The sequence below is a fragment of the Oncorhynchus tshawytscha genome, linkage group LG34 (assembly GCF_018296145.1).
Source record: "Oncorhynchus tshawytscha isolate Ot180627B linkage group LG34, Otsh_v2.0, whole genome shotgun sequence".
NCBI lineage: Eukaryota > Metazoa > Chordata > Actinopteri > Salmoniformes > Salmonidae > Oncorhynchus > Oncorhynchus tshawytscha.
In genome coordinates, this window is record NC_056462.1 from 15,680,858 (window position 1) to 15,708,685 (window position 27,828).

Consider the following 27,828-nt stretch of genomic DNA (forward strand, 5'->3'; position numbering starts at 1 on the left):
GGTATCAAAGTTTGTTTAGAACCAAAGCACATCGTCTGGTTGATGTTTGTGAAACTTAGAAATGTCTTTGAAGGTGTATGTGATGATTTTCAGTATGTCGTGATGGTTGATACTGTATGTCTCAGTTTCTCTCTCCTCCTTCTACCTCTCTCCATCTTTATCCCCCCCTTTACCACCTCTCCCTTCCTCTCCCTTCGCCCTATGCCCTCTCACCCTCTGTCCCTCCCCTCTCTTTCTCTCTCTCCCTCTCTCTCTCTCCCTCCTTCTCACCCTCCACCTCCTCCCTCTCTCTCTCTCCCCCTCCCTCTCCCAGTCTTTAAGAACCCGGTTTGTAAGGTCTACAAGTTCCAGACGGTGGATAGTAAATGGATGCTGGTGAGAGAGCAGATGGAGGAATGTACTCTGTCCTTCAGCATCCCCAGACAGCTCCTCCACCTCTACATCCAGGAAGACATGAGGAGGTAAGCAAAAGCTAAACCTGACCTTGGAACAGTATTACATATCGGATAATGACTTGTCTTTATAAGCACAGTGATTTGTGAGAAGGTAAACAGCAGCTGATCAAGGATCAGGTAAGGCCAAATTTAACCACTGGAGGTAGACATCAACACTGACATCGGATCAGTGCATAGGGAGAGCACAGACCTGTAACAGCCTTACTCTAAGCCTAAATCCAACCACTAGGAGGTACAGTGCATTCATTTTAATAAGGAGACTATAGCTCTGGGCCTGCCTATATTAACAGGCCTATTTCAGAGATGTGTAAATGGTTGTTTAAGAGCTATACTTAGAGAGGGTTGAATTATTCAGGTATGTTTAACACTTCAAAAGGAGATTGTTGTACACCTGCATACTAGTCAACCAGCAACACACACACACACACACACACACACACAGATGTACACTTGCATACAGGCACACAGACATTTGCACACACACACACACACATGCAGAGAGGGACACACAGAGAGAGAGAGAGAGAAACACACACACCAACTCCCCCCAACACTGCGTTGTTCTGAACAAAAGTCCTGGAGCTTTATCGAGCTGAGAGTGGCTTTGAGGAAAATGAAGGTACTGTGTCGCTAAATGACTCTGCTCTTGATCTTGTTAGCTAATTAGTGGTCAAAGTGGCCACAAGATGATGAGGAAAAAGGGATGTGTATTGTAACCAAAATGATTCCAGATGACGTTTGAATCCCCCAGAATGTTCCTAGTGCAGTGTTAATGGGGCATTATACTCAACAGACATTCAAGTTTGTTAGATGTTTTCATACCTCAATAGTAGTCTGATGATTTTGACATCTAGAAACATCTGACAAAATTAGATTTGGGAGTTTAATGTCCCTTCTTTAACCACAGTTAACCCTCATTAACCGTCAGTTAAACCTCATTAACCACAGTTAACCCTCATTAACCACAGTTAACCCTCATTAACCACAGTTAACCCTCATTAACCACAGTTAACCCTCATTAACCATCAGTTAACCCTCATTAACCATCAGTTAACCGTCAGTTAACCCTCATTAACCACAGTTAACCCTCATTAACCGTCAGTTAACCCTCATTAACTACAGTTAACCCTCATTAACCTACAGTTAACCCCCCCTTGGCAAGTCCAGTTTTGCCATTGTACTCAATAAAGGAAAGGTTAAGATCCTGCCAGTGAATATATTATCCTAATCAGTTTATAAGAGAGAAGCCACTGTGATGGGTAAGAGGATCTCAGTGTTCTCTTCCCTCAGGGTCCCTATGAGCGTCTGTCAGGACAGATCGTTCCTCAACATGCCAGCCGTCCCCTAGCAATCCCTCATAATCCCCCGTCCATCATATAGTCCCTCGGTCGGCAAGCGGTCGATCTCATGGCAGCGTCAGTATTCCAAATGGCTCCCTATTCCCTTCATAGTGCCCTATCAGCCCTGGTCAAAAGTAGTGCCTTATAAAGGATAGGCTTCCATTTGGAACACATGGAGTGTCCCCATCGGCCCACTAGTTTGGAATCCCAAGTCATTAAACTAGATTAGAACATTCTCAGACCAAGGTTTCCCTCAAGTTCTAGATTAGAACATTCTCAGACCAAGGTTTCCCTCAAGTTCTAGATTAGAACATTCTCAGACCAAGGTTTCCCTCAAGTTCTAGATCAGAACATTCTCAGACCAAGGTTTCCCTCAAGTTCTAGATCAGAACATTCTCAGACCAAGGTTTCCCTCAAGTTCTAGATCAGAACATTCTCAGACCAAGGTTTCCCTCAAGTTCTAGATTAGAACATTCTCAGACCAAGGTTTCCCTCAAGTTCTAGATTAGAACATTCTCAGACCAAGGTTTCCCTCAAGTTCTAGATTAGAACATTCTCAGACCAAGGTTTCCCTCAAGTTCTAGATTAGAACATTCTCAGACCAAGGTTTCCCTCAAGTTCTAGATCAGAACATTCTCAGACCAAGGTTTCTCTCAAGTTCTAGATTAGAACATTCTCAGACCAAGGTTTCCCTCAAGTTCTAGATTAGAACATTCTCAGACCAAGGTTTCCCTCAAGTTCTAGATTAGAACATTCTCAGACCAAGGTTTCCCTCAAGTTCTAGATTAGAACATTCTCAGACCAAGGTTTCCCTCACGTTCTAGATTAGAACATTCTCAGACCAAGGTTTCCCTCAAGTTCTAGATTAGAACATTCTCAGACCAAGGTTTCCCTCACGTTCTAGATTAGAACATTCTCAGACCAAGGTTTCCCTCAAGTTCTAGATTAGAACATTCTCAGACCAAGGTTTCCCTCACGTTCCCTCCCTTAAAAGCTATTATTTAAGCCTTGTTATTATCGGCTCTATTGCCTCTAGACTCTAACCTCTCTTGATACTTGCAGTCTGAGTAGAACAATACTTTAAAGCTAGAGTCCTTCATTGAAAGTATAACAAAGCCGCCACCCCACCTCTGTTTAGGTAAATAGCTACGGGATGGAGAAATGTAACAACTCTTAAATTCATAGACGGAGCTATGGATGCAAGGACTGACCCTCCATATTTTGGAGGCAGGGACTGGACCATAAAAATGATAGTGTTTTGAGGCTGTACAGCGTTTGTTTATGTTTACATTGTTTACAAACATTGGAGTAAAACAAGCGGATATTCTGGGTTCTGATGGTGTATGACAGTTGAACTAAGCTCATGAGGCATTTAGATGTTCTCTTGTTCAGGAATCAATGGGAACATATCATTAATTTGTAAGTTATGGATATAGCAATTAAGGACTATTCAGAAAACAATCTCGCTCTGCCACTATACAATGGGTGTGTATGACACATGCTCAAAAACACAAGTACGTTATTGAGTTTGTTTACCCACACACATCAATGTATATCTATTATTCACTACCAGGTAGATAGGGAGTTTAAGAGCTTGTTTGTAATCCTCTTGAAACGATTTCAGGCGTTCTAGCTACCTCTTAGTTCTGTGTAAAAACTCAATCAGGCTTTACCCTTTTAATGATTAAGATACGCCTTTTAAGGCTGTGAAGTGGCGCGCACACACACACACACACACACACACGCTGTGAAGTGGCATAGTCTCCTTCCCCAGCATCACTTTATGCTAATAGTGGCATCTCTTTTTTCTCCTCTCTTCATCCCTCGTTCCCTTTGATGTTGACAGCCATGTTCCAACCTTATCAACATGCCTGTTTAATCTTTGTCCTTGTGTGTGGGTGTATAGCTCTTGTGTGGCTCTTTGTGTGTGAGTGACTGTCCCAATTATGGATGTGTGCGTGGGCGTTAAATAATATTTTTCCTTTTCTTCAATGAATTGATCTGATCGTTTCATGAATTCCGAGCTACGCCTACATTCCTTCCCCATTCAACAAGGAGGAAGTGAGCTGATCCTCTTCTGCTCCTGTGAACTAAAGAGCATCACAGCGGTCTGCCTTTGGTTGGTGGTTGATACTACGGCCTCTCTACACTACATTTCAGTAAAGCACACTATATGGAAATCAGTAGGCTATAGTTCTCTTTGTACTTGGCCGTCTACAGTAAAGGAGGCAGGTTGGGTTGTAAAGAAGGAGGCTTCTGTTTGTGAGTCGTCTCACGCAGGTTATATTGACCCCAGGCCCAAAGCTCTTGGTGATTAAATTGAACAGGCCACTATAACACAGCATGAAATAAAGTCTCTCACATGACAGGTCTTTGCTCTTTGGAAAATGTATTCTGTACCCCTCATCTGTCCAAGTCAGTTTGAACATCTCTCTCTCTCTCTCTCTCTCTCTCTCTCTCTCTCTCTCTCTCCTTTTCTTTCTTCTGCTTGTCTGTCTGAGGCCTCTGTCTTCTTTTGCCCTCCTCCCCTACTGTGTCTTGTTCTTCAAGTCTCAGTGTCTCGCTCATGTCAATCTTCTCTGCATTTGTCTCTCTCACTCTTTCTCGCTCTCCTTCATTTTCCCTACTCAGTGTCCCTCTTAAGGCCTGTGATTCATTGTCACCCCCCGTCTATCTCTCTCTTCCTCTCTCTCTATCTCACTGGCGTAACGCAGTTTCTCTGCCCCCCCGCAAGGTCAGAGTTTCATTATGCAGTGTACTATCTATAGCTTTCTACCACATCTCCCTCCCTCCTTCATCTTCCCTGTTCATTGTCCCTCTTAAGGCTTGTGACTCAGTCTCCCCCTACCCCCCGGCACACACACTGTTGTTCACCCACTGACCCCCAACCATTGCTGTCTGCCCAGCATCAAAATAACCCGTCTGGGCTGGGGCTGACGCCTCTTGATACACAAATAACAGTGGTTTAGACAGAAGAATATGGTTTACACTGAATGGCTGCAATCTGCTGAAGAGCATGGGAATGGTGTTAGCGGAAGTGGCTATAGCGCTGGAATCAGACAGCATCACAGAGAGAGCATCACAGAGAGAGCATCTCTCTCACACACACACACACACACACACTGCATTCTCTCATGAGCATTAGAGCCCTCTCCAAACCCAAGTGGATGGCTGGGTTAGGACAATGTGTTTGATTGGAGCATCGAGGCCTCATGGAGTGGGTCTACTTTAAACCTCACTACCCCAACCCCCCCCCCGAAACGACACCTATCTGAACGTCCCCATCTCCTACTCTGCGAGAGGGCCAATATCATTATCTCTGTCAGCAGTGGTGTCGGATTACCATACAGAACAAAGAGAAGTAATCATTTTTTTCTCCCTCTTCTACCCCAAACTGATACTGGAGAATATTTTTGTTCTGTTTTAAAAGAAATCGGGTGCCTTTTGTGCGCTGACTAATTTACAAAGATGCTAATCTTCTGGTTGAAAGTGTTAAGGCTACACGGGAAGGCTTTGAGTCGGGAACTTTACATGGGAACTCATCATTGTTCTCTGAGGAAATCTCCACACAATTAAGGGTGGCTGATCTTAGCTCGTAATGAGACACCGGCAGGAGATACTGAAGTTCCCTTTTTACGGAATATTCCGGAAGCGAAAAGTCGGAAGCCCACTTGGTTCGGCTAGATAAGTCTCTATTACTTATGGTAATCAATATTAATGGGGTAGTTACTCTATTTTACATGTTTTTAGATATTTGTTTTGTTACTTGAAATCAGTCTATGGACAAGGACTGCAATCCACGCTGGTTTTGTTGAGCTAGCCACTGTCAAGAAATGCTAATAAGGGAACAAATACATAAATATGTAAAATCATGGAACTATCCCTTTAACTCTCTCCCATGATGTTGAATCAATGCTCCCTATGGCCGTTACCCACAACTCATCTGTGAGCATAGCCGAACAGCGTCTTGGTCACAGAGCAACGTGTTCCACCGCTAGGTCTGCCATAGCGCCTATTTAAAGTAGGTCCTTGCTCTCCGGGATGCTTGGGATGTCCCTACCCCATTGAAGTTGAAATTTAAAATGGTTAGGGCTAGGGTTTAGGGTAGGGACGTCCCAAGGACCTCGGATAGCGCTACTCATCTACCGTAGAGAGAGGGTGCACTTTAAGGTGGAAAGGGGGGTCAAGGAGAAATGTTAACTGCACCTGGGCAGCATGGCACTATCTATCTGGATAAGTTTACTTCTGTGCCATTGTCAATAGGGTTTCGTGAGGGTGGAGGGTGGTGATAGATTATTTGATGATATGTTTGCAAATGTCCCTTAATCTCTCACAAAATACACATCATGCGAACATTTCGAAAGATGATACGTTTGCAAATTAATTAGAATAGATCAAACAGTCTGATAACATAGTCTTAAAGTGGCTAATTGACATTTTAGTGAGTCTGATTAGCAGCACCACACTGTCTGTAGTCTGAGAAACATTGGATCCGTTGTCAAGAATAACACATCTCTATTAAAGCAAATAGCCCACCGAAACCCCCTACGTATCATTGAGATCAAGACCTTCTTTACAGTGGATAGTACAGGCACCGTGTCTCATATCACGTCTGATCACAGCCATTCAGATGATAAGAACGACCCAGCCGGCTAAGGAAAAGTCACACACAGGCGGTGACCTGGGTATCAGCTTGGACGCCTCCGGCGACGGCTGGTTATTTCCTCGGCAATGACCTCAGTTTACCTCGGGCCCCTAATGGCAACGTGTAGGGGTATTTTGGCCCTCCGGCTACACGCCTCACACGCACGCCTCGCTACGAGATCAATCCGGTTGCCGCGGCGATCGACTTCGACAAACTAGAGAAGAGGGCTAGATAGAGGGGTTTATTCTTGGTTAATGGGATGTCTCTGACTGGGAGAAGAGAAGAAGAGGTGATGATGGTAAATGAGTGGATAAGTGGACAAAATGGCTTCTAGCCTGAGGGTGGGATTTGTTTCATAATGATCAGTCTATCGACTAAGCAGTGAGGCTCAGGGATGGGGTAAGTGGTGTGTGTGTGTGTGTGCATTTGTGTGTAGGCACTCGTCTGTGTGCTTGCCTGCGTGCGTGCGTGCGTGTGTGTGTGTGTGTTCCTGCATGCATCAGAGAGGTGTTAATCGGTCTGTTAATACACTCACCACTGTGACAGTTAGGGTCATATGACTCAAACCAGAAGACAATGAACAGCATTAGTCACAGTGGAGGCAATCTAACCGTGCTATTGGCCATGAGCCAGCACAACAGCATTAGATGATGCTGGGAGCAGGGGGTCATAGAATAGGTTCAGTCTTGCTGGATAATGCTGTATGTGGTTGTGGTGAACCTGCCAAAGCAATCTTTATGAATGTCTTGATTTACAAAATGCATGCATGTATTCTGTAATGATCTGTATCCTCTCAGTGACATTCCTGTATATCTCTACCCAGTAAAGACAGAACAGGGATATGCGCTCCTTCTGAGCCGGGTTCCTCTCTATGTTTCTTCCTTCTATGGAGTTATTTTAGTTTCCTGGCCACTGTGCTTCTGCTTATGTCTCTACTTGCTCGGCCGGGCTTTACAAATGAAATGTATTGATTGATTTACTGTCTCTCTCTCTGTTCTTACTCTGTCGCTCTCCTTACTTTCTCTCTCCCTTTCTGTGTCAGTGGGATATGAGTTTGATTGAACTGAGCCGACAGAGTCCAGTTGAGAAATTCCTTGTACTCCGTAACGATCCATGTATCTCTCATTGACATTCCCTGTGGATCCCCTGTCATTCCAGGATACAGGAGCTGAGGGACCTTGGGGAACTGTCTCCCCACTGGGACAACCTGAGGAAGGAGGTGATTGGCCGTTATGGACAGGTGATAGCTGCCTACCAGGAGACCCTGGCTGAGCTGAATAAGATCACTGGTACGACTTACTACATGCACACAGGCAAGCATGCACGTGCTTGTATACGCACGGACACACACAGAGTCACTATATGCACACACATATTTACACTATGCACACACAGTGCTTCATGCCCTGTACCATGCTATAATGCTCTCTACCTCTAAAAAGGGTAGAGGTACCCTTGGGAAGAAGCAAGCATTTCTGAAATCCCTCTCTGTGAACACCCCTGAATCATCTTACTTGGGTTTTGTTTGTCCTTTTCTTGTTTTTGTTTACCACATTGCCAACGTTTCTGTAATTGCCGATGCTTCCCGTTTCGTCCTTTTGTCACACAGACAAACACACGTTCCTCCGTCTCCAGTGGACTAGGATGCAGTGGATACCTTTGTACTTATCATTGCTTGGTGAAGAGGTGGAGTCTGAGGCAATGACTTATCAATGACCCAAGCACTGACTCTCCTACCATTGTGTCGCTGAGTTGTCGTAGTGATGCTGCAAATGTACATCAAATCAAGTTTATTAGTCGCGTGCTGAATACAACAGGTGTAGAGACCTTACAGGGAAATGCTTACATACAAGCCCTTAACCAACAATGCAGTTGAAAAAAATATGAATAAGGAAAGTAACAAGTAGTTAAAGAGCAGCAGTCAAATAACAATAGCAAGACTATATACAGTGCGTACCAGTACAGAGTCAATGTGCGGGGACACCAGTTAGTCGAGGCCCCTGTGTTGAGGATCAGCGTGGCGGACGTGTTGTTACCTACCCTTACCACCTGGGGGCGGCCCGTCAGGAAGTCCAGGATCCAGTTACAGAGGGATGTGTTTAGTCCCGGTGTCCTTAGCTTATTGAGGGCGCTATGGTGTTGAACGCTGAGCTGTAGTCAATTGCATCATCTGTGGATCTGTTAGGGAATTGGAGTGGGTCTAGGGTTTCTGAGATAATGGTGTTGATGTGAACCATGACCAGTCTTTCAAAGCACTTCATGGCTACAGACATGAGTGCTACGGGATGGTAGTCATTTAGGTAGGTTATCTTACTGTTCTTGGGCACAGAGACTATGATGGTCTGCTTAAAACATGTTGGTATTACAGACTCGGACAGGGAGAGGTTGAAAATGTCAGTGAAGACACTTGCCAGTTGGTCAACGTATGATCGCAGTACACGTCCTGGTAATCCGTCTGGCCTTGTGAATGTTGACCTGTTTAAAGGTCTTACTCACATCGGCTGCGGAGAGCGTGATCACACAGTCGTCCAGAACAGCTGGTGCTCTCATGCATGTCTCAGTGTTATTTGCTTTTCTAATGATGCAGAAGTCTGCTCTAAAGCAGTATCATCCAGATCCACTGGATGTAGTGATCATAGTATAGTAGCCATATTTAGGAAAACCAAAGTTCCAAAGATTGGGCCTAATGAGTGTACTTTTATTATTCACTAATATTGTCAACTAATTTAAGGGACACCTTGGGATTTTGGCAATCAACCCCTGTATCTACTTCCCCAGAGTCAGATGAACATGTGGATATCATTTTTATGTCTCTGTGTGCAGTTTGAAGGAATACCAAATGCATACCCCACAAGACATGCTACCAGGAGTCTCTTCAAAGTCCCCGAGTCCAGAACAGACTCTGGAAAACACACAGTACTACACAGAGCCATGACTACATGGAACTCTATTCCACATCAAGTAACTCATGCAAGCAGTCAAATCTGATTTTAAAAATGATAAAACTACACCTTATGGAACAATACAGACTGTGAATAGTTCTAGCACAGTGCTAGCACATGGACTCTTCACAAACATACTGTATGTATGGTGGTATTATAAATATAATGTAGATATGTAGTGGTGTAATAATTGTACTGTTTTATTTTATTGCATTTGTTTGCCTTAATTTGTTTGGAAACCAGGAAGAGCAGCTGCTGCCTTGGCAGGACCTAATGGGGATCGATAATAAACCCCAGGGAGAGTAGCTGCTGCCTTGGCAGGACCTAATGGGGATCGATAATAAACCCCAGGGAGAGTAGCTGCTGCCTTGGCAGGACCTAATGGGGATCGATAATAAACCCCAGGGAGAGTAGCTGCTGCCTTGGCAGGACCTAATGGGGATCGATAATAAACCCCAGGGAGAGTAGCTGCTGCCTTGGCAGGACCTAATGGGGATCGATAATAAACCCCAGGGAGAGTAGCTGCTGCCTTGGCAGGACCTAATGGGGATCGATAATAAACCCCAGGAACAGTAGCTGCTGCCTTGGCAGGACCTAATGTGGATCGATAATAAACCCCAGGGAGAGTAGCTGCTGCCTTGGCAGGACCTAATGGGGATTGATAATAAACCCCAGGGAGAGTAGCTGCTGCCTTGGCAGGACCTAATGGGGATCGATAATAAACCCCAGGGAGAGTAGCTGCTGCCTTGGCAGGACCTAATGGGGATCGATAATAAACCCCAGGAACAGTAGCTGCTGCCTTGGCAGGACCTAATGTGGATTGAAAATAAACCCCAGGGAGAGTAGCTGCTGCCTTGGCAGGACCTAATGTGGATCGATAATAAACCCCAGGGAGAGTAGCTGCTGCCTTGGCAGGACCTAATGGGGATCGATAATAAACCCCAGGAACAGTAGCTGCTGCCTTGGCAGGACCTAATGTGGATTGAAAATAAACCCCAGGGAGAGTAGCTGCTGCCTTGGCAGGACCTAATGTGGATCGATAATAAACCCCAGGGAGAGTAGCTGCTGCCTTGGCAGGACCTAATGTGGATCGATAATAAACCCCAGGGAGAGTAGCTGCTGCCTTGGCAGGACCTAATGGGGATCGATAATAAACCCCAGGGAGAGTAGCTGCTGCCTTGGCAGGACCTAATGTGGATCGATAATAAACCCCAGGGAGAGTAGCTGCTGCCTTGGCAGGACCTAATGTGGATTGATAATAAACCCCAGGGAGAGTAGCTGCTGCCTTGGCAGGACCTATTGTGGATCGATAATAAACCCCAGGGAGAGTAGCTGCTGCCTTGGCAGGACCTAATGGGGATCGATAATAAACCCCAGGGAGAGTAGCTGCTGCCTTGGCAGGACCTAATGTGGATCGATAATAAACCCCAGGGAGAGTAGCTGCTGCCTTGGCAGGACCTAATGGGGATCGATAATAAACCCCAGGAACAGTAGCTGCTGCCTTGGCAGGACCTAATGTGGATCGATAATAAACCCCAGGGAGAGTAGCTGCTGCCTTGGCAGGACCTAATGTGGATCGATAATAAACCCCAGGAACAGTAGCTGCTGCCTTGGCAGGACCTAATGTGGATTGAAAATAAACCCCAGGGAGAGTAGCTGCTGCCTTGGCAGGACCTAATGTGGATCGATAATAAACCCCAGGGAGAGTAGCTGCTGCCTTGGCAGGACCTAATGTGGATCGATAATAAACCCCAGGGAGAGTAGCTGCTGCCTTGGCAGGACCTAATGTGGATCGATAATAAACCCCAGGGAGAGTAGCTGCTGCCTTGGCAGGACCTAATGGGGATCGATAATAAACCCCAGGAACAGTAGCTGCTGCCTTGGCAGGACCTAATGTGGATCGATAATAAACCCCAGGGAGAGTAGCTGCTGCCTTGGCAGGACCTAATGTGGATCGATAATAAACCCCAGGGAGAGTAGCTGCTGCCTTGGCAGGACCTAATGTGGATCGATAATAAACCCCAGGGTGAGTAGCTGCTGCCTTGGCAGGACCTAATGGGGATCGATAATAAACCCCAGGAACAGTAGCTGCTGCCTTGGCAGGACCTAATGTGGATCGATAATAAACCCCAGGGAGAGTAGCTGCTGCCTTGGCAGGACCTAATGTGGATCGATAATAAACCCCAGGGAGAGTAGCTGCTGCCTTGGCAGGACCTAATGTGGATTGAAAATAAACCCCAGGGAGAGTAGCTGCTGCCTTGGCAGGACCTAATGGGGATCAATAATAAACCCCAGGGAGAGTAGCTGCTGCCTTGGCAGGACCTAATGTGGATCGATAATAAACCCCAGGGAGAGTAGCTGCTGCCTTGGCAGGACCTAATGGGGATCGATAATAAACCCCAGGGAGAGTAGCTGCTGCCTTGGCAGGACCTAATGGGGATCGATAATAAACCCCAGGGAGAGTAGCTGCTGCCTTGGCAGGACCTAATGGGGATCGATAATAAACCCCAGGGAGAGTAGCTGCTGCCTTGGCAGGACCTAATGTGGATCGATAATAAACCCCAGGAACAGTAGCTGCTGCCTTGGCAGGACCTAATGGGGATCGATAATAAACCCCAGGAACAGTAGCTGCTGCCTTGGGACCTAATGGGGATCGATAATAAACCCCAGGAGAGTAGCTGCTGCCTTGGCAGGACCTAATGGGGATCGATAATAAACCCCAGCTGCCTTGGAGGACTAAGTAGATAATAAACCCCAGGAACAGTAGCTGCTGCCTTGGCAGGACCTAATGGGGATCGATAATAAACCCCAGGGAGAGTAGCTGCTGCCTTGGCAGGACCTAATGTGGAGATAATAAACCCCAGGGAGAGTAGCTGCTGCCTTGGCAGGACCTAATGTGGATCGATAATAAACCCCAGGGAGAGTAGCTGCTGCCTTGGCAGGACCTAATGGGGATCGATAATAAATAAACCCCAGGGGAGTAGCTGCTGCCTTGGCAGGACCTAATGTGGATCGATAATAAACCCCAGGGAGAGTAGCTGCTGCCTTGGCAGGACCTAATGTGGATCGATAATAAACCCCAGGGAGAGTAGCTGCTGCCTTGGCAGGACCTAATGTGGATCGATAATAAACCCCAGGGAGAGTAGCTGCTGCCTTGGCAGGACCTAATGTGGATCGATAATAAACCCCAGGGAGAGTAGCTGCTGCCTTGGCAGGACCTAATGGGGATCGATAATAAACCCCAGGAACAGTAGCTGCTGCCTTGGCAGGACCTAATGTGGATCGATAATAAACCCCAGGGAGAGTAGCTGCTGCCTTGGCAGGACCTAATGTGGATCGATAATAAACCCCAGGAACAGTAGCTGCTGCCTTGGCAGGACCTAATGTGGATTGAAAATAAACCCCAGGGAGAGTAGCTGCTGCCTTGGCAGGACCTAATGTGGATCGATAATAAACCCCAGGGAGAGTAGCTGCTGCCTTGGCAGGACCTAATGTGGATCGATAATAAACCCCAGGGAGAGTAGCTGCTGCCTTGGCAGGACCTAATGTGGATCGATAATAAACCCCAGGGAGAGTAGCTGCTGCCTTGGCAGGACCTAATGGGGATCGATAATAAACCCCAGGAACAGTAGCTGCTGCCTTGGCAGGACCTAATGTGGATCGATAATAAACCCCAGGGAGAGTAGCTGCTGCCTTGGCAGGACCTAATGTGGATCGATAATAAACCCCAGGGAGAGTAGCTGCTGCCTTGGCAGGACCTAATGTGGATCGATAATAAACCCCAGGGTGAGTAGCTGCTGCCTTGGCAGGACCTAATGGGGATCGATAATAAACCCCAGGAACAGTAGCTGCTGCCTTGGCAGGACCTAATGTGGATCGATAATAAACCCCAGGGAGAGTAGCTGCTGCCTTGGCAGGACCTAATGTGGATCGATAATAAACCCCAGGGAGAGTAGCTGCTGCCTTGGCAGGACCTAATGTGGATTGAAAATAAACCCCAGGGAGAGTAGCTGCTGCCTTGGCAGGACCTAATGGGGATCGATAATAAACCCCAGGGAGAGTAGCTGCTGCCTTGGCAGGACCTAATGTGGATCGATAATAAACCCCAGGGAGAGTAGCTGCTGCCTTGGCAGGACCTAATGGGGATCGATAATAAACCCCAGGGAGAGTAGCTGCTGCCTTGGCAGGACCTAATGGGGATCGATAATAAACCCCAGGGAGAGTAGCTGCTGCCTTGGCAGGACCTAATGGGGATCGATAATAAACCCCAGGGAGAGTAGCTGCTGCCTTGGCAGGACCTAATGTGGATCGATAATAAACCCCAGGAACAGTAGCTGCTGCCTTGGCAGGACCTAATGGGGATCGATAATAAACCCCAGGAACAGTAGCTGCTGCCTTGGCAGGACCTAATGGGGATCGATAATAAACCCCAGGGAGAGTAGCTGCTGCCTTGGCAGGACCTAATGTGGATCGATAATAAACCCCAGGGAGAGTAGCTGCTGCCTTGGCAGGACCTAATGTGGATCGATAATAAACCCCAGGAACAGTAGCTGCTGCCTTGGCAGGACCTAATGGGGATCGATAATAAACCCCAGGAACAGTAGCTGCCTTGGCAGGACCTAATGTGGATCGATAATAAACCCCAGGAACAGTAGCTGCTGCCTTGGCAGGACCTAATGGGGATCGATAATAAACCCCAGGGAGAGTAGCTGCTGCCTTGGCAGGACCTAATGGGGATCGATAATAAACCCCAGGGAGAGTAGCTGCTGCCTTGGCAGGACCTAATGTGGATCGATAATAAACCCCAGGGAGAGTAGCTGCTGCCTTGGCAGGACCTAATGGGGATCTATAATAAACCCCAGGGAGAGTAGCTGTTGCCTTGGCAGGACCTAATGGGGATCGATAATAAACCCCAGGGAGAGTAGCTGCTGCCTTGGCAGGACCTAATGTGGATCGATAATAAACCCCAGGGAGAGTAGCTGCTGCCTTGGCAGGACCTAATGTGGATCGATAATAAACCCCAGGGAGAGTAGCTGCTGCCTTGGCAGGACCTAATGGGGATCGATAATAAACCCCAGGAACAGTAGCTGCTGCCTTGGCAGGACCTAATGTGGATCGATAATAAACCCCAGGAACAGTAGCTGCTGCCTTGGCAGGACCTAATGGGGATCGATAATAAACCCCAGGGAGAGTAGCTGCTGCCTTGGCAGGACCTAATGGGGATCGATAATAAACCCCAGGGAGAGTAGCTGCTGCCTTGGCAGGACCTAATGTGGATCGATAATAAACCCCAGGGAGAGTAGCTGCTGCCTTGGCAGGACCTAATGGGGATCGATAATAAACCCCAGGAACAGTAGCTGCTGCCTTGGCAGGACCTAATGTGGATTGAAAATAAACCCCAGGGAGAGTAGCTGCTGCCTTGGCAGGACCTAATGTGGATCGATAATAAACCCCAGGGAGAGTAGCTGCTGCCTTGGCAGGACCTAATGTGGATCGATAATAAACCCCAGGGAGAGTAGCTGCTGCCTTGGCAGGACCTAATGGGGATCGATAATAAACCCCAGGGAGAGTAGCTGCTGCCTTGGCAGGACCTAATGTGGATCGATAATAAACCCCAGGGAGAGTAGCTGCTGCCTTGGCAGGACCTAATGTGGATTGATAATAAACCCCAGGGAGAGTAGCTGCTGCCTTGGCAGGACCTAATGTGGATCGATAATAAACCCCAGGGAGAGTAGCTGCTGCCTTGGCAGGACCTAATGGGGATCGATAATAAACCCCAGGGAGAGTAGCTGCTGCCTTGGCAGGACCTAATGTGGATCGATAATAAACCCCAGGGAGAGTAGCTGCTGCCTTGGCAGGACCTAATGGGGATCGATAATAAACCCCAGGAACAGTAGCTGCTGCCTTGGCAGGACCTAATGTGGATCGATAATAAACCCCAGGGAGAGTAGCTGCTGCCTTGGCAGAACCTAATGTGGATCGATAATAAACCCCAGGAACAGTAGCTGCTGCCTTGGCAGGACCTAATGTGGATTGAAAATAAACCCCAGGGAGAGTAGCTGCTGCCTTGGCAGGACCTAATGTGGATCGATAATAAACCCCAGGGAGAGTAGCTGCTGCCTTGGCAGGACCTAATGTGGATCGATAATAAACCCCAGGGAGAGTAGCTGCTGCCTTGGCAGGACCTAATGTGGATCGATAATAAACCCCAGGGAGAGTAGCTGCTGCCTTGGCAGGACCTAATGGGGATCGATAATAAACCCCAGGAACAGTAGCTGCTGCCTTGGCAGGACCTAATGTGGATCGATAATAAACCCCAGGGAGAGTAGCTGCTGCCTTGGCAGGACCTAATGTGGATCGATAATAAACCCCAGGGAGAGTAGCTGCTGCCTTGGCAGGACCTAATGTGGATCGATAATAAACCCCAGGGTGAGTAGCTGCTGCCTTGGCAGGACCTAATGGGGATCGATAATAAACCCCAGGAACAGTAGCTGCTGCCTTGGCAGGACCTAATGTGGATCGATAATAAACCCCAGGGAGAGTAGCTGCTGCCTTGGCAGGACCTAATGTGGATCGATAATAAACCCCAGGGAGAGTAGCTGCTGCCTTGGCAGGACCTAATGTGGATTGAAAATAAACCCCAGGGAGAGTAGCTGCTGCCTTGGCAGGACCTAATGGGGATCGATAATAAACCCCAGGGAGAGTAGCTGCTGCCTTGGCAGGACCTAATGTGGATCGATAATAAACCCCAGGGAGAGTAGCTGCTGCCTTGGCAGGACCTAATGGGGATCGATAATAAACCCCAGGGAGAGTAGCTGCTGCCTTGGCAGGACCTAATGGGGATCGATAATAAACCCCAGGGAGAGTAGCTGCTGCCTTGGCAGGACCTAATGGGGATCGATAATAAACCCCAGGGAGAGTAGCTGCTGCCTTGGCAGGACCTAATGTGGATCGATAATAAACCCCAGGGAGAGTAGCTGCTGCCTTGGCAGGACCTAATGTGGATCGATAATAAACCCCAGGAACAGTAGCTGCTGCCTTGGCAGGACCTAATGGGGATCGATAATAAACCCCAGGAACAGTAGCTGTTGCCTTGGCAGGACCTAATGTGGATCGATAATAAACCCCAGGAACAGTAGCTGCTGCCTTGGCAGGACCTAATGGGGATCGATAATAAACCCCAGGGAGAGTAGCTGCTGCCTTGGCAGGACCTAATGGGGATCGATAATAAACCCCAGGGAGAGTAGCTGCTGCCTTGGCAGGACCTAATGTGGATCGATAATAAACCCCAGGGAGAGTAGCTGCTGCCTTGGCAGGACCTAATGGGGATCGATAATAAACCCCAGGGAGAGTAGCTGTTGCCTTGGCAGGACCTAATGGGGATCGATAATAAACCCCAGGGAGAGTAGCTGCTGCCTTGGCAGGACCTAATGTGGATCGATAATAAACCCCAGGGAGAGTAGCTGCTGCCTTGGCAGGACCTAATGTGGATTGATAATAAACCCCAGGGAGAGTAGCTGCTGCCTTGGCAGGACCTAATGGGGATCGATAATAAACCCCAGGAACAGTAGCTGCTGCCTTGGCAGGACCTAATGTGGATCGATAATAAACCCCAGGAACAGTAGCTGCTGCCTTGGCAGGACCTAATGGGGATCGATAATAAACCCCAGGGAGAGTAGCTGCTGCCTTGGCAGGACCTAATGTGGATCGATAATAAACCCCAGGGAGAGTAGCTGTTGCCTTGGCAGGACCTAATGGGGATCGATAATAAACCCCAGGAACAGTAGCTGCTGCCTTGGCAGGACCTAATGGGGATCGATAATAAACCCCAGGGAGAGTAGCTGCTGCCTTGGCAGGACCTAATGGGGATCGATAATAAACCCCAGGGAGAGTAGCTGCTGCCTTGGCAGGACCTAATGGGGATCGATAATAAACCCCAGGAAGAGTAGCTGCTGCCTTGGCAGGACCTAATGGGGATCGATAATAAACCCCAGGGAGAGTAGCTGCTGCCTTGGCAGGACCTAATGGGGATCGATAATAAACCCCAGGGAGAGTAGCTGTTGCCTTGGCAGGACCTAATGGGGATCGATAATAAACCCCAGGGAGAGTAGCTGCTGCGTTGGCAGGACCTAATGGGGATCGATAATAAACCCCAGGGATAGTAGCTGTTGCCTTGGCAGGACCTAATGGGGATCGATAATAAACCCCAGGGAGAGTAGCTGCTGCCTTGGCAGGACCTAATGGGGATCGATAATAAACCCCAGGGAGAGTAGCTGCTGCCTTGGCAGGACCTAATGGGGATCGATAATAAACCCCAGGGAGAGTAGCTGCTGCCTTGGCAGGACCTAATGGGGATCGATAATAAACCCCAGGGAGAGTAGCTGCTGCCTTGGCAGGACCTAATGGGGATCGATAATAAACCCCAGGGAAAGTAGCTGCTGCCTTGGCAGGACCTAAAGGGGATCGATAATAAACCCCAGGAACAGTAGCTGCTGCCTTGGCAGGACCTAATGGGGATCGATAATAAACCCCAGGGAGAGTAGCTGCTGCCTTGGCAGGACCTAATGGGGATCGATAATAAACCCCAGGGAGAGTAGCTGCTGCCTTGGCAGGACCTAATGGGGATCGATAATAAACCCCAGGGAGAGTAGCTGCTGCCTTGAACGAGAAACAAGACCTGAGTAAGAAAAACTCTGGGCCTAATAGCCTATAATGTGGCCAGGTAAGATAGCCAGGAAAACCAACCTCCCAGCCCTATATGAAACAGAATGACATATTTTACATTATCATACAGACAGTCAATGTCACATATCGAGTTGAACTCATCCGACTAATGTTTGAATAATTGATACATGTCGATTAGATCCGGAATTTAATCCTGGGTAAAAAAAAATGACACTGGGTGAGGACTGAGGCCTTGGGGACCGATGGCCGCCTCGAGTCACCTTTGTTTCTTCTTTACCACTTCCCTTCTTCCTGGAGAGCAGAAAACACACTCTCCCGTGTTTCTGACTTCTGCTGGGTTAGTTTCCATAGCAACAAAGTTGGGGGATAATGAAGAATTACGTGATAATCATTTTGTTGACAAGGGGAAGCTGATTGAGTGCTACTCCGTGCGTGTGTGGGGTGGGGCTTCATCTGATATTGATAGGGTTTACACGCTTATCCTGCTGATTCATACTGACAAGATGCAGAACAAAACTTAGACCCTTAACTGTTTGGCTGAATCACCACACACACACACACACACACACACACACACACACACACACACACACACACAATGACAGATATTATTTGGCACTATCAAATTATCTTTTTCTGTCCTCAACCAAATTCAATAGACTTCCACAACACGATGCTTGATGGATCACAGCACGAGCCATAACAGCTCTTTCTCTCTTTCTCTCACTCTATCCCTCTATCGACCCTATATCCCAGCTTCCTTGGGTCCCAGCGGACCAGAATCCTGATGGAGTGATAGATTTTTCCTCCCACACCTCTCATTCCGTAATCTCATTCCGTAATGAGATATTTGTCAAAGTGTTTTTTCCCTGGACCCTCTGATGAGCGACGATGGTTGCTCCATCCTGCACACCCACACACACACACACACACCATCTAGTAAGTAGAGGGCAAAGCGCGTGGGTTGAGATGCTTCATGACAGCTCTCCCTACATGGCCAGATTCTGCATTGTGTGATGATCAAGATAGCTGCTAGCCGTTGGACACCGTGCAGCAGAGGAGGGGGCCCTCACAGCCTATAATCCAGCACCGCATTAAGTCGGCGCAGTGACAGACAACGCTAAACGAGCCGGGCAGAGGAGGCAGCAAGCAGGTTAAGTATTGATACCTAATGTGATTAAAGGAAAGGTGGGGAGTGGGAGGATAGAGAGATGTAAGAAAGATGGAGAGAGAAAGAGGTGTGTATGTGGTGGCTTGTTGCAATGTTACAAGTGAGAGGGTGAGAAAGTGGGGGAGAGGGAAAGTGAGATTGAAGAGGAGAAGGGAGGATGGACGCACTACGTTGTGTACCAGTAGCCTGTGGGGGGTTTGAGGAGGATGGACGCACTACGTTGTGTACCAGTATCCTGTGGAGGGTTTGAGGAGGATGGACGCACTGCGTTGTGTACCAGTAGCATGTGGGGGGTTGAGGAGGATGGACGCACTGCGTTGTGTACCAGTAGCATGTGGGGGGTTGAGGAGGATGGACGCACTGCGTTGTGTACCAGTAGCATGTGGGGGGTTGAGGAGGATGGACGCACTGCGTTGTGTACCAGAAGTCTGTGGGAGTTTGAGTAGGATGGACGCACTGCATTGTGTACCCGTAGTCTTTTGGGGTTTGAGGAGGATGTACGCACTGCGGTGTGTACCAGTAGTCTGTGGGGGTTTGGGGAGGGTATACGCACTGTGTTGTGTGCCAGTGGTCTGTAGGGGTTTGAGGAGGATGGACGCACTGCATTGTGTGCCAGTGGTCTGTGGGGGTTTGAGGAGGATGTACGCACTGCGGTGTGTACCAGTAGTCTGTGGGGGTTTGGGGAGGGTATACGCACTGTGTTGTGTGCCAGTGGTCTGTAGGGGTTTGAGGAGGATGGACGCACTGCATTGTGTGCCAGTGGTCTGTGGGGGTTTGAGGAGGGTGTACGCACTGCGGTGTGTACCATTAGTCTGTGGGGGTTTGGGGAGGGTATACGCACTGTTGTGTGCCAGTGGTCTGTAGGGGTTTGAGGAGGATGGACGCACTGCATTGTGTGCCAGTGGTCTGTGGGGGTTTGAGGAGGATGGACACACTGCGTTGTGTACCAATAGCCTGTGGGGGTTTGAGGAGGATGGACTCACTGTGTTGTGTGCCAGTAGTCTGTGGGGATTTGTGCCTGTAGTCGGGGGGAGGGGGTGGGGGTTGAGTGAATAAATCCTCTTCCACAGTTTCAAAAACAAAACGGGTGTTTTCCTTTTATTCATACTTATTAAGCTGGAATGACCCCAGCATACTTCCGATGCTCTAATAATTCCATTCATTCATTCATCATCTCTCCCACTCCTATTGTTTGCCGGCCGGCGAATTAGAAGCTTGGTTAATCCCGTTAGTGAATGTTTGTTGGCCTTCCTCGGTCAGCGACAGTAAAGACCCGTCTGTCACTCGCTCTTCAATCATGGTGAGCAAAGTCCCCCTTCTAGACTAAATAGTCTTGTTATATTGTTACAGAGGGGCCAGAGGGATGAAGTAGTGTGTGAGCCACTGTAGTCCTGTATATTGTAGACAGTCTACAGACACCACCAGTGTGTTTCCAGTTCCTCCACGGTGGGAGCTCTAAGTTGCCTGCTATTTGAATGAAAGGAAATCCTCGGATTCCCTGAGCCACCCCAAAAAATGTATCCCTGTCTGCACCGCACAAGAGGAGTGGAGGGAGAAGAGGAAAAATCTTAAATGCACAAATCCATTCCAGCATCAATCTGAACCCCGGCCTCCCGTCCCGGCGGTGGTTATTTGAGAGTCTTGTTTGCTGTGCCAAGTGTGTCCTGAGGCGGCCTGAGGAGCCTGTGAACGCTGAGGCTTTCGCTGTGTTCCTCTGCTTACCTCAGCACCAGCCCCCCCTCCCCCCCCTCCCCACTGCTAAGCTTCTTTAAAGTCTATGCTGCTAGCTAGCTACCGGGCCTGGTTGGATGCTGCTGCTGCTCCTACTGCTACATATTGGCTTTTTTCATTTAGAAGGATGTGTGATACTGCATTGGAAAAGGTTTTTGAACTCTCCAGATGGTTGAAATGGCCCTAATCAAAGACGATATTGACCATGTTCATGGATGGATTGGTACAGGAAGGAGAAGGTACTTTCTGCCACCGTCTGTAATCGTTAGTGGATTGAACAACCGTTTCTGAAGTTAGCGATCCAAAGGCATCCCATAATGTGTCTTCAGGCTGAGAGAGAGAGACCCAGCATCCCACTGCTGGCTTGCCTCTGAAGCTAAGCAGGGTTGGTCCTGGATGGGAGACCAGATGCTGCTTGAAGTGGTGTTGGAGTGCCAGTAAGAGGCACTCTTTCCTTTGGTCCCCCCAAAAATATCCCAATGCCCCAGGGCAGTGATTGGGGACATTGCCTTGTGTAAGGTGCTGTCTTTTGGATGGGATGTTAAACGGGTGTCCTGACTCTCTGTGATCACTAAAGATCCTATGGTGTTAACCCCGGTGTCCTGGCTAAATTCCCAATCTGTCCCTCATACCATCATGGCCACATAATCATCCCCAGCTTCCAATTGGCTCATTCATCCCTCCTCCTCTCCCCTGTAGCTATTCTCCAGGTCATTGCTGTAAATGAGAATGTGTTCACAGTCAACTTACCTGGTAAGATCAGGGTTAAATCAGAATGAGAGAGTCCCTCCACTCCAACACCCTCCACTCTGGCCAGCCAGCTGTGTGTGGGTCAGTATCCTGGCTCCCTCCTGTCACACAGACTGACCACCTGGGCAAACAGATGGGAATTTGATACGGCTAATTCATCTAACCCGCACTGTTCGCTAGCTCGATTAGCCCCCGTCCCCAGTGCACACAGTTGACAGAGTGACTGGTGGCAGCCCACTGAGCTGAAGTGATGGCAAGGCCCCTGGCAGACTTTAGCATTAGCCGTAAGAGATCCTTCAATCTAGCACAGCTGGGAGAGCTCATAGGGCTTGTTTAGCTAAATGCTACAGATGAATATGTGATGTCAGAAACAAGAATATCAAGATGGCTGCCAAACTAGGAGCTTTTGAAGGGTGGTGATACAGATATTAAACGAATAGCCGGATATAATTTGGGTATTTGGCCATCACACATGGCAAAGGAATGAAACAGACTTGAACCCTAGCTAGCATCCCGTGTAGGGCCTGTACAAAAATGTACAGTCAATAATCTGGAGCCTGTGTGGACATCTATAAGTAAGCAGCTGGAGACCAAATGTGCTAGCATCAGGCTAGCATGTTGTAAGTGTAGCCCACTGGAAGACAGCAGTTAAATGTTTCATGGGTGGTAGTGGGGACACGTGTGGTGTCCTAGACAGCACACTGACTCCTGCATGTGCGAACACTCACTGGGTCCTCCTAACGCTGGGTGGGATGGGGAAATAGGATGTCAAATATATATCTTCACAGGGAAAAGCACAAGCAGGATATCTAAATAAATGAAATTACTTAGCCTATAACTTTGGTATCCTGCGTTTGCTTTTCCCTGTGGATATATATTTGGAATTAGCACCGCAAACATCGACTTGGAACAGTTTATTATAGTCTTGGCTGAAAGGACATTTGTCTAAAATGGGATTCCAACATTATGTTGACAAATGGGATGTATAGACCTCTCTGCTCAAATGGAATACACAGGACAAGGGTATATGCAACCAGTCGTCATGCAGACACATCAACATGTTTTTTCCCCCATGTTTGAATGTCTGATTGTTTGAGTTGCGTGGAATTTCTCAAAGCTGGAAACACAGAGTTCTGATCTAATCGAGAGAAAACCCAATTAAACATTTTTGATGTGGAAGTCATTTGGAAGAGAACTTCAAATGTTTGTTTGAGGAGAATACGATTTTCCCTCGTGTGTGTGTGTGTACCTGTTTTTTCCCTACCTTTATCTTGACTCACACAAATACCCTCTCCTTCAGCAAACACCGCAGAATGTCAGATAGCCTGCGTTGTTTGACTGTTCTTAAAAGCTTAGCCCTATTTCAAAGAAAGTTTTCCAGCTCTATTTACATATTTAAGATTTACGCTACCGGCGTGGAGCGTCAGATAGTGTTTTTCATCTTCAGCATAAGCCTGTGCTTTATCTTTTGGGAGTACAGTTTTAATTGGAAGTTTGGTACAAAGCAAGTAGTGCAAAAGAGGATCAAATCCTATGCTTAGAGGATTACACTGTATATTAGTGGATGCATTGGAAGGCCTGATCTGAAATTGAGCTGGTTTTGAAATACGTAGAAGTCTCTGGTATCTGTGATATATATTTCTAAGTATCTTGCATTGGAAGGTAAATCCAGGCTTTAAAGTGATTATACAGTAGCTATGCATAACCTGTCAATTAGAAGATATAGGTGTTTGTAATAGCTGTACATGTGAGGGTCATAACTGGAGCTACGAGCTCAGCCAGATAAGAAGCACAGGCTAGTAATGAACTGGGGTGTAATCATTTGTCCAAACAGTTGCAAACCGTTACATTTTGCAACAAAACAAGGGTTTCTATTGGACATTCAGGTAGGTCCTTCCCCGTTTCGTTCCGTTTGCATCCGTTTAAAGAACGTTTCGCAACAGAATCGGCGTAATGAATACACTCCTGAGTCCAGACGAAACAGTTTTGTACTCAAGGGTCTGACTCCTTAAGGATTGGTGGCATGCAGCCGATAGGCTCCTGTGTTTGGTCTATGAGTTTGATAACATGATCTTGTAATCTATGACACTGAAGATGAAGAAGCTGAATTTGGTGCTTTCTGCGTATTCTTAGTTACGTGATGCAGTGGCACTTTAAAGTTGAGCTAATAGTGTGGATTTGAGAGAGACCACTAAGCGTTGCAAGACCAGATGGGAAGGAGTGCTGGGTGTCACTGGGCTCTACTATGACGTGGAAAGCCTCTTTCAGTTATAAACATCTTAATGGCTTGCAATGTGTCCAATACTGACACATCTTTTCTTTGCTATCTTTTCCAGGTCCGTCGTTCAAGCCGAGCTGCAGCAAGGCCCAGAGGTATCTAGAGTTCATCCCTATCAACCTGCACACCCAGAGGATGAGGGTGACGTGTCCCAGACAAACAGGTGTGTGTCCAAATGGACCTATAAAGCATACGGGTTGTATTCATTAGGCACCAAAAACGGATAAAAACAGGGAAGGACTAGCTGGACTTGTCCAATAAGAAATGTACATTTTAGTTTTCAGGGTTATAGTGTGCACTAATGAATATAACCCTGACTATCACAACTGCTGGGAATGAGCACTATGGTCTTGAACGTCATCTACAGCCGCTACAGTTCAAGAGTTCACGTCCTTTGCTCTACTTCTTCTCTTGTCAGGAGAGCGCACAAGGCACGGATCAGAGGCATCTGGGGTGCTGACAGGTACACATTAACTCTGACAGACAGACCGACCGACAGACAATGGTCTCACGAAGCCCTACGCGTTTGGCCCTGAGAGGGAATACACAGAATAGCCTGGCTTAGAGCTTCCATCTCCCTCTACAACCAACCCTAATACTCACCTCTCTGTAGTTCAGCCCTAGACTTGTCAAAATGCATTGCTGACAAGCCGCTGACACGCTTCTACACACTAGCTCTGGGATGCGCTCAGTAACTGCAAACGCGCTAGTTCTTGGGGAATGTTCCGCAGTTTCGAGTTCTCTCACCATTTGATTGATTGTAAAGTTGAAGGCTAGACAAGCCTCGACACAGATCTCGACTACTCTGCACATCAGGGACAATAAGGAGAATAAAGGGAATGGAGCTGTTGGTGAAAACCATGACCACTGACTGACTGGTCATAAAGAAGGGTTAGTCAGAAGTCTACCACCCCTGAGAAAGAGGGAGAATGTGTTGAAAGAGATCTTTCCTGGTTCAGTTCAGCTTGGTTTCTGCTGCCAAGTTTCAGAAGACATAATAGCTCTTGAAACACATGTTGGTGCTTTGTTTGTTGATAAAATGGCTTCCACATAGTCTAGCCTGGTCACTCCCTTGGGCAGTTGTTTCCTTTGGGGTGAAAAACGATTCACTTTGCCTTACGTTCCAAGAAGGCATGTGTTAAACACGCGTCCATCCATGTAAATGACATCAGCATCCTTTCTGTTAGTCACCTAGTTTTCTGTGCTTGTCAGGAATTATAGTAGTATTTCCTCTAGTTTGGTTTTTCTTCCCTCCCAAACAAACCAAACCAAACCAAACCATGCATAGCTTTTGCATCTGGATTTGCGTTCCACTGTTGATCATGTAGCGAGAGAATGAGAGAAGGTGACGATACTAGCGACTAGCGACTGGCTAGCGTGGGAGCACTGTATGATGACTCAGTCACCATTTATGGCATTGTTTGAACGACAGACCATCTAGGGGCGATCACATCTGTGGCCATCTCGAGGAAGAGACATTCCCACAGATGTCCTAGGGTCACTGAAGCCAGGAGAGGTGTAAAGACGGACTTGAATCGACAAAATTCATGTTTGGATTGTTTCAAGAGTTCAGGAAGAGCTACGAAGGTTGACATGTTTCAGTCGTAAGCGTATGGATTTATTGCTACAGAGAAACTGTTGTTCTGTTCGCCGGATGGCAGATAGTTCAAAGAAGAGCAACACAGGTGTGCTCTTATCATACGGTGTTGAGGTGTGGTGATTAGATCCGAGAATGTGTGGGTTTTCATGTCTTTGTTGTACTGTTTTGGGCCATCAAAGTGATGTTAATTAGACAATAGGAGATCCAGGGAATTGGCTCTCTTGGAAGAATAAAAGTAGAGCTTTAACTTAGATCATGGAGTCATTGGTTAACCTGATATACGTTGGTACTGTAGTGGTGAATATTCTATGCTGTTAAGACTTATTTTAAAAAGGATATTTTGTATCCTTTTTATCGTGAAGATTTCTGGTATGTAGTATCATTTGCAAATTGTATTCTTATTGCGTAACTGTAATAAATGTGATTACTTTTAAATGGATACGAACCACAGTCCTCACATTTTTGGAGCAATTTTCCTTGGATTATTATTTGGTGAAATGTCCAATGGTAAATGTTATTCACAATAGTCATAGCATAAATGCTTGGTCTCTAACTGTGCGTCTCTGAGCTAAGATTAACTCAATAATAACTACTTAATGCTAAGATATTGATTGCAAGATATTAGCTCCTTATTCCTCAGCCTCTCAATAATTGCAGAGTAAGGAAACAGTGTCCATTTGGGCTATGTAAAAGGGACATTTTATCTCCCTTAACCCATTCCCATGTCCTGTTTAAGTATGAATTATTCAAATGTATCTCACTGGCTCGCAATAATTTCTCCTCCCAGGGAGAGAGAGACAGCCCCCCCCCCTATGGTTCTCCAGTCGATTTATGGGGGCAGACGGGGAGGCGGAGGGGGGACACACTAGGAAATCAACTAGAGCAAATTGGCCCGTGTGAGTGATGTTGCCGGCTCACCATTGTATTTCATTGTGTCGCTGTACGTTGTGAGGCAGTAGCCAATTAAGGGGAGCTGGGAAGTTTGAGAACCCAGGGGCCGAGGTGGGGGACAAGGGGGCCATGTCGGCGACCATGGGATCATTAAGACGGAAGCGTGGGGCGAGTGCCAACCACTACCCTTCACATTCAGAGCAGCGCTGTCAGTAATTGCTGTCGACGGGACTACAAACAGGACTTTCTATGGCGTATGGCTGCTCTGCCGTCCCAGAGGCCGTTCGTTAGCTGACCTCCACCGCACTAAACCACCACACTGGAGGATTCACACACACACACACACACACACACACACACACACACACACACACACACACACACACACACACACACACACTCATCATCACCACCTCTCCTCAGTCCACACTACTGTCAGACCTCCTTACACATTCCAAACAAAACCTTGTATGACTATTGTCCTGCATCACAATTTTCTACCTTCCTTCTGAGGAAAAAAAAGTTTATCAGTCTCATGTTTGTCTTTTTCTCAAACCCTCCCCTCCTTCTTGACCCCCCCTTCTTCATTTTCCCATCCCTTCCTCTCTACTTGGTGTATTGTACTGTACAAAACAGTTCCCGCTAACCCCAGGCGGGACACCTTCTTGCCTCCCCAGATGCATTCTATGACGTGATCACGGTGGGGGCTCCAGCGGCCCACTTCCAGGGCTTTAAGGGAGGAGGGCTGCAGCGACTACTGAGCAGACATGAGGCAGAGAAGAAGAGGTGAGACAGCCTCATTATACAACACATACCATGCAGCAGAGACAGGGCTGCCTTGGAAAATAGATTCGTACCCAAATGCAACCCTCCTGGTTAAATAAAGCGTTAAAGTGTCTTTGTCCAAAAAGGCACCATATTCCATGTATAGTACAGTGCACTACTTTTGGCCTGGGTATGGGGTGCCATTTTGGATTGGCCCACTTTACGGTGGAGAGGTATAGGATACTAACAGAGAAGGATGGATGTAAGTCTGTCTCTGACTGGATTTCATGTGAGGCTTGTTCTGCTAACGACAGGTGAATGTAGCAGGGCCAGCATTGGAAGTGACAGATTCATTTGGTCCTGACATAAGGATTTGATTTTTGCAAGTAGGGCTAGGCTACGCAGTACTGTTAGTGACAGCTGAGCTGGGAGGTTTGACTCAATTGGGATCTGCTCTGTTTGCCACTGACGGCTATATTTGACTGGTGGGGCGTAGGCCCTAATGCCGATGAGACTGTTGACTGACTCAGGCTTTTTGTATTTACTCACCGGCTTCTCTCTCTGTGCGGTGGCCA

General features: G+C 47.4%; 1 protein-coding gene across 12 annotated transcripts in view; it reads left to right on the forward strand.

Moving 5' to 3' along the window:
• The window catches only part of LOC112237419 (type II inositol 3,4-bisphosphate 4-phosphatase), a 226,279-nt gene that overhangs the window by 146,626 nt on the left and 51,825 nt on the right, over window positions 1-27,828 (forward strand). For 10 of the 12 annotated variants that reach the window (XR_006080748.1, XM_042311806.1, XM_042311796.1 and 7 more), the window contains 5 exons: window positions 314-461; window positions 7,599-7,729; window positions 24,056-24,160; window positions 24,416-24,460; window positions 27,166-27,274. Coding sequence is in view for 11 of the 12 variants with exons in the window: in XM_042311806.1 (XP_042167740.1) it covers window positions 314-461; window positions 7,599-7,729; window positions 24,056-24,160; window positions 24,416-24,460; window positions 27,166-27,274 (538 nt within the window). In the remaining variant the exon portion in view is untranslated. The remainder of the gene's footprint in view (window positions 1-313; window positions 462-7,598; window positions 7,730-24,055; window positions 24,161-24,415; window positions 24,461-27,165; window positions 27,275-27,828) is intronic. The other 2 variants (XM_042311797.1, XM_042311807.1) reach the window with 1 other exon arrangement.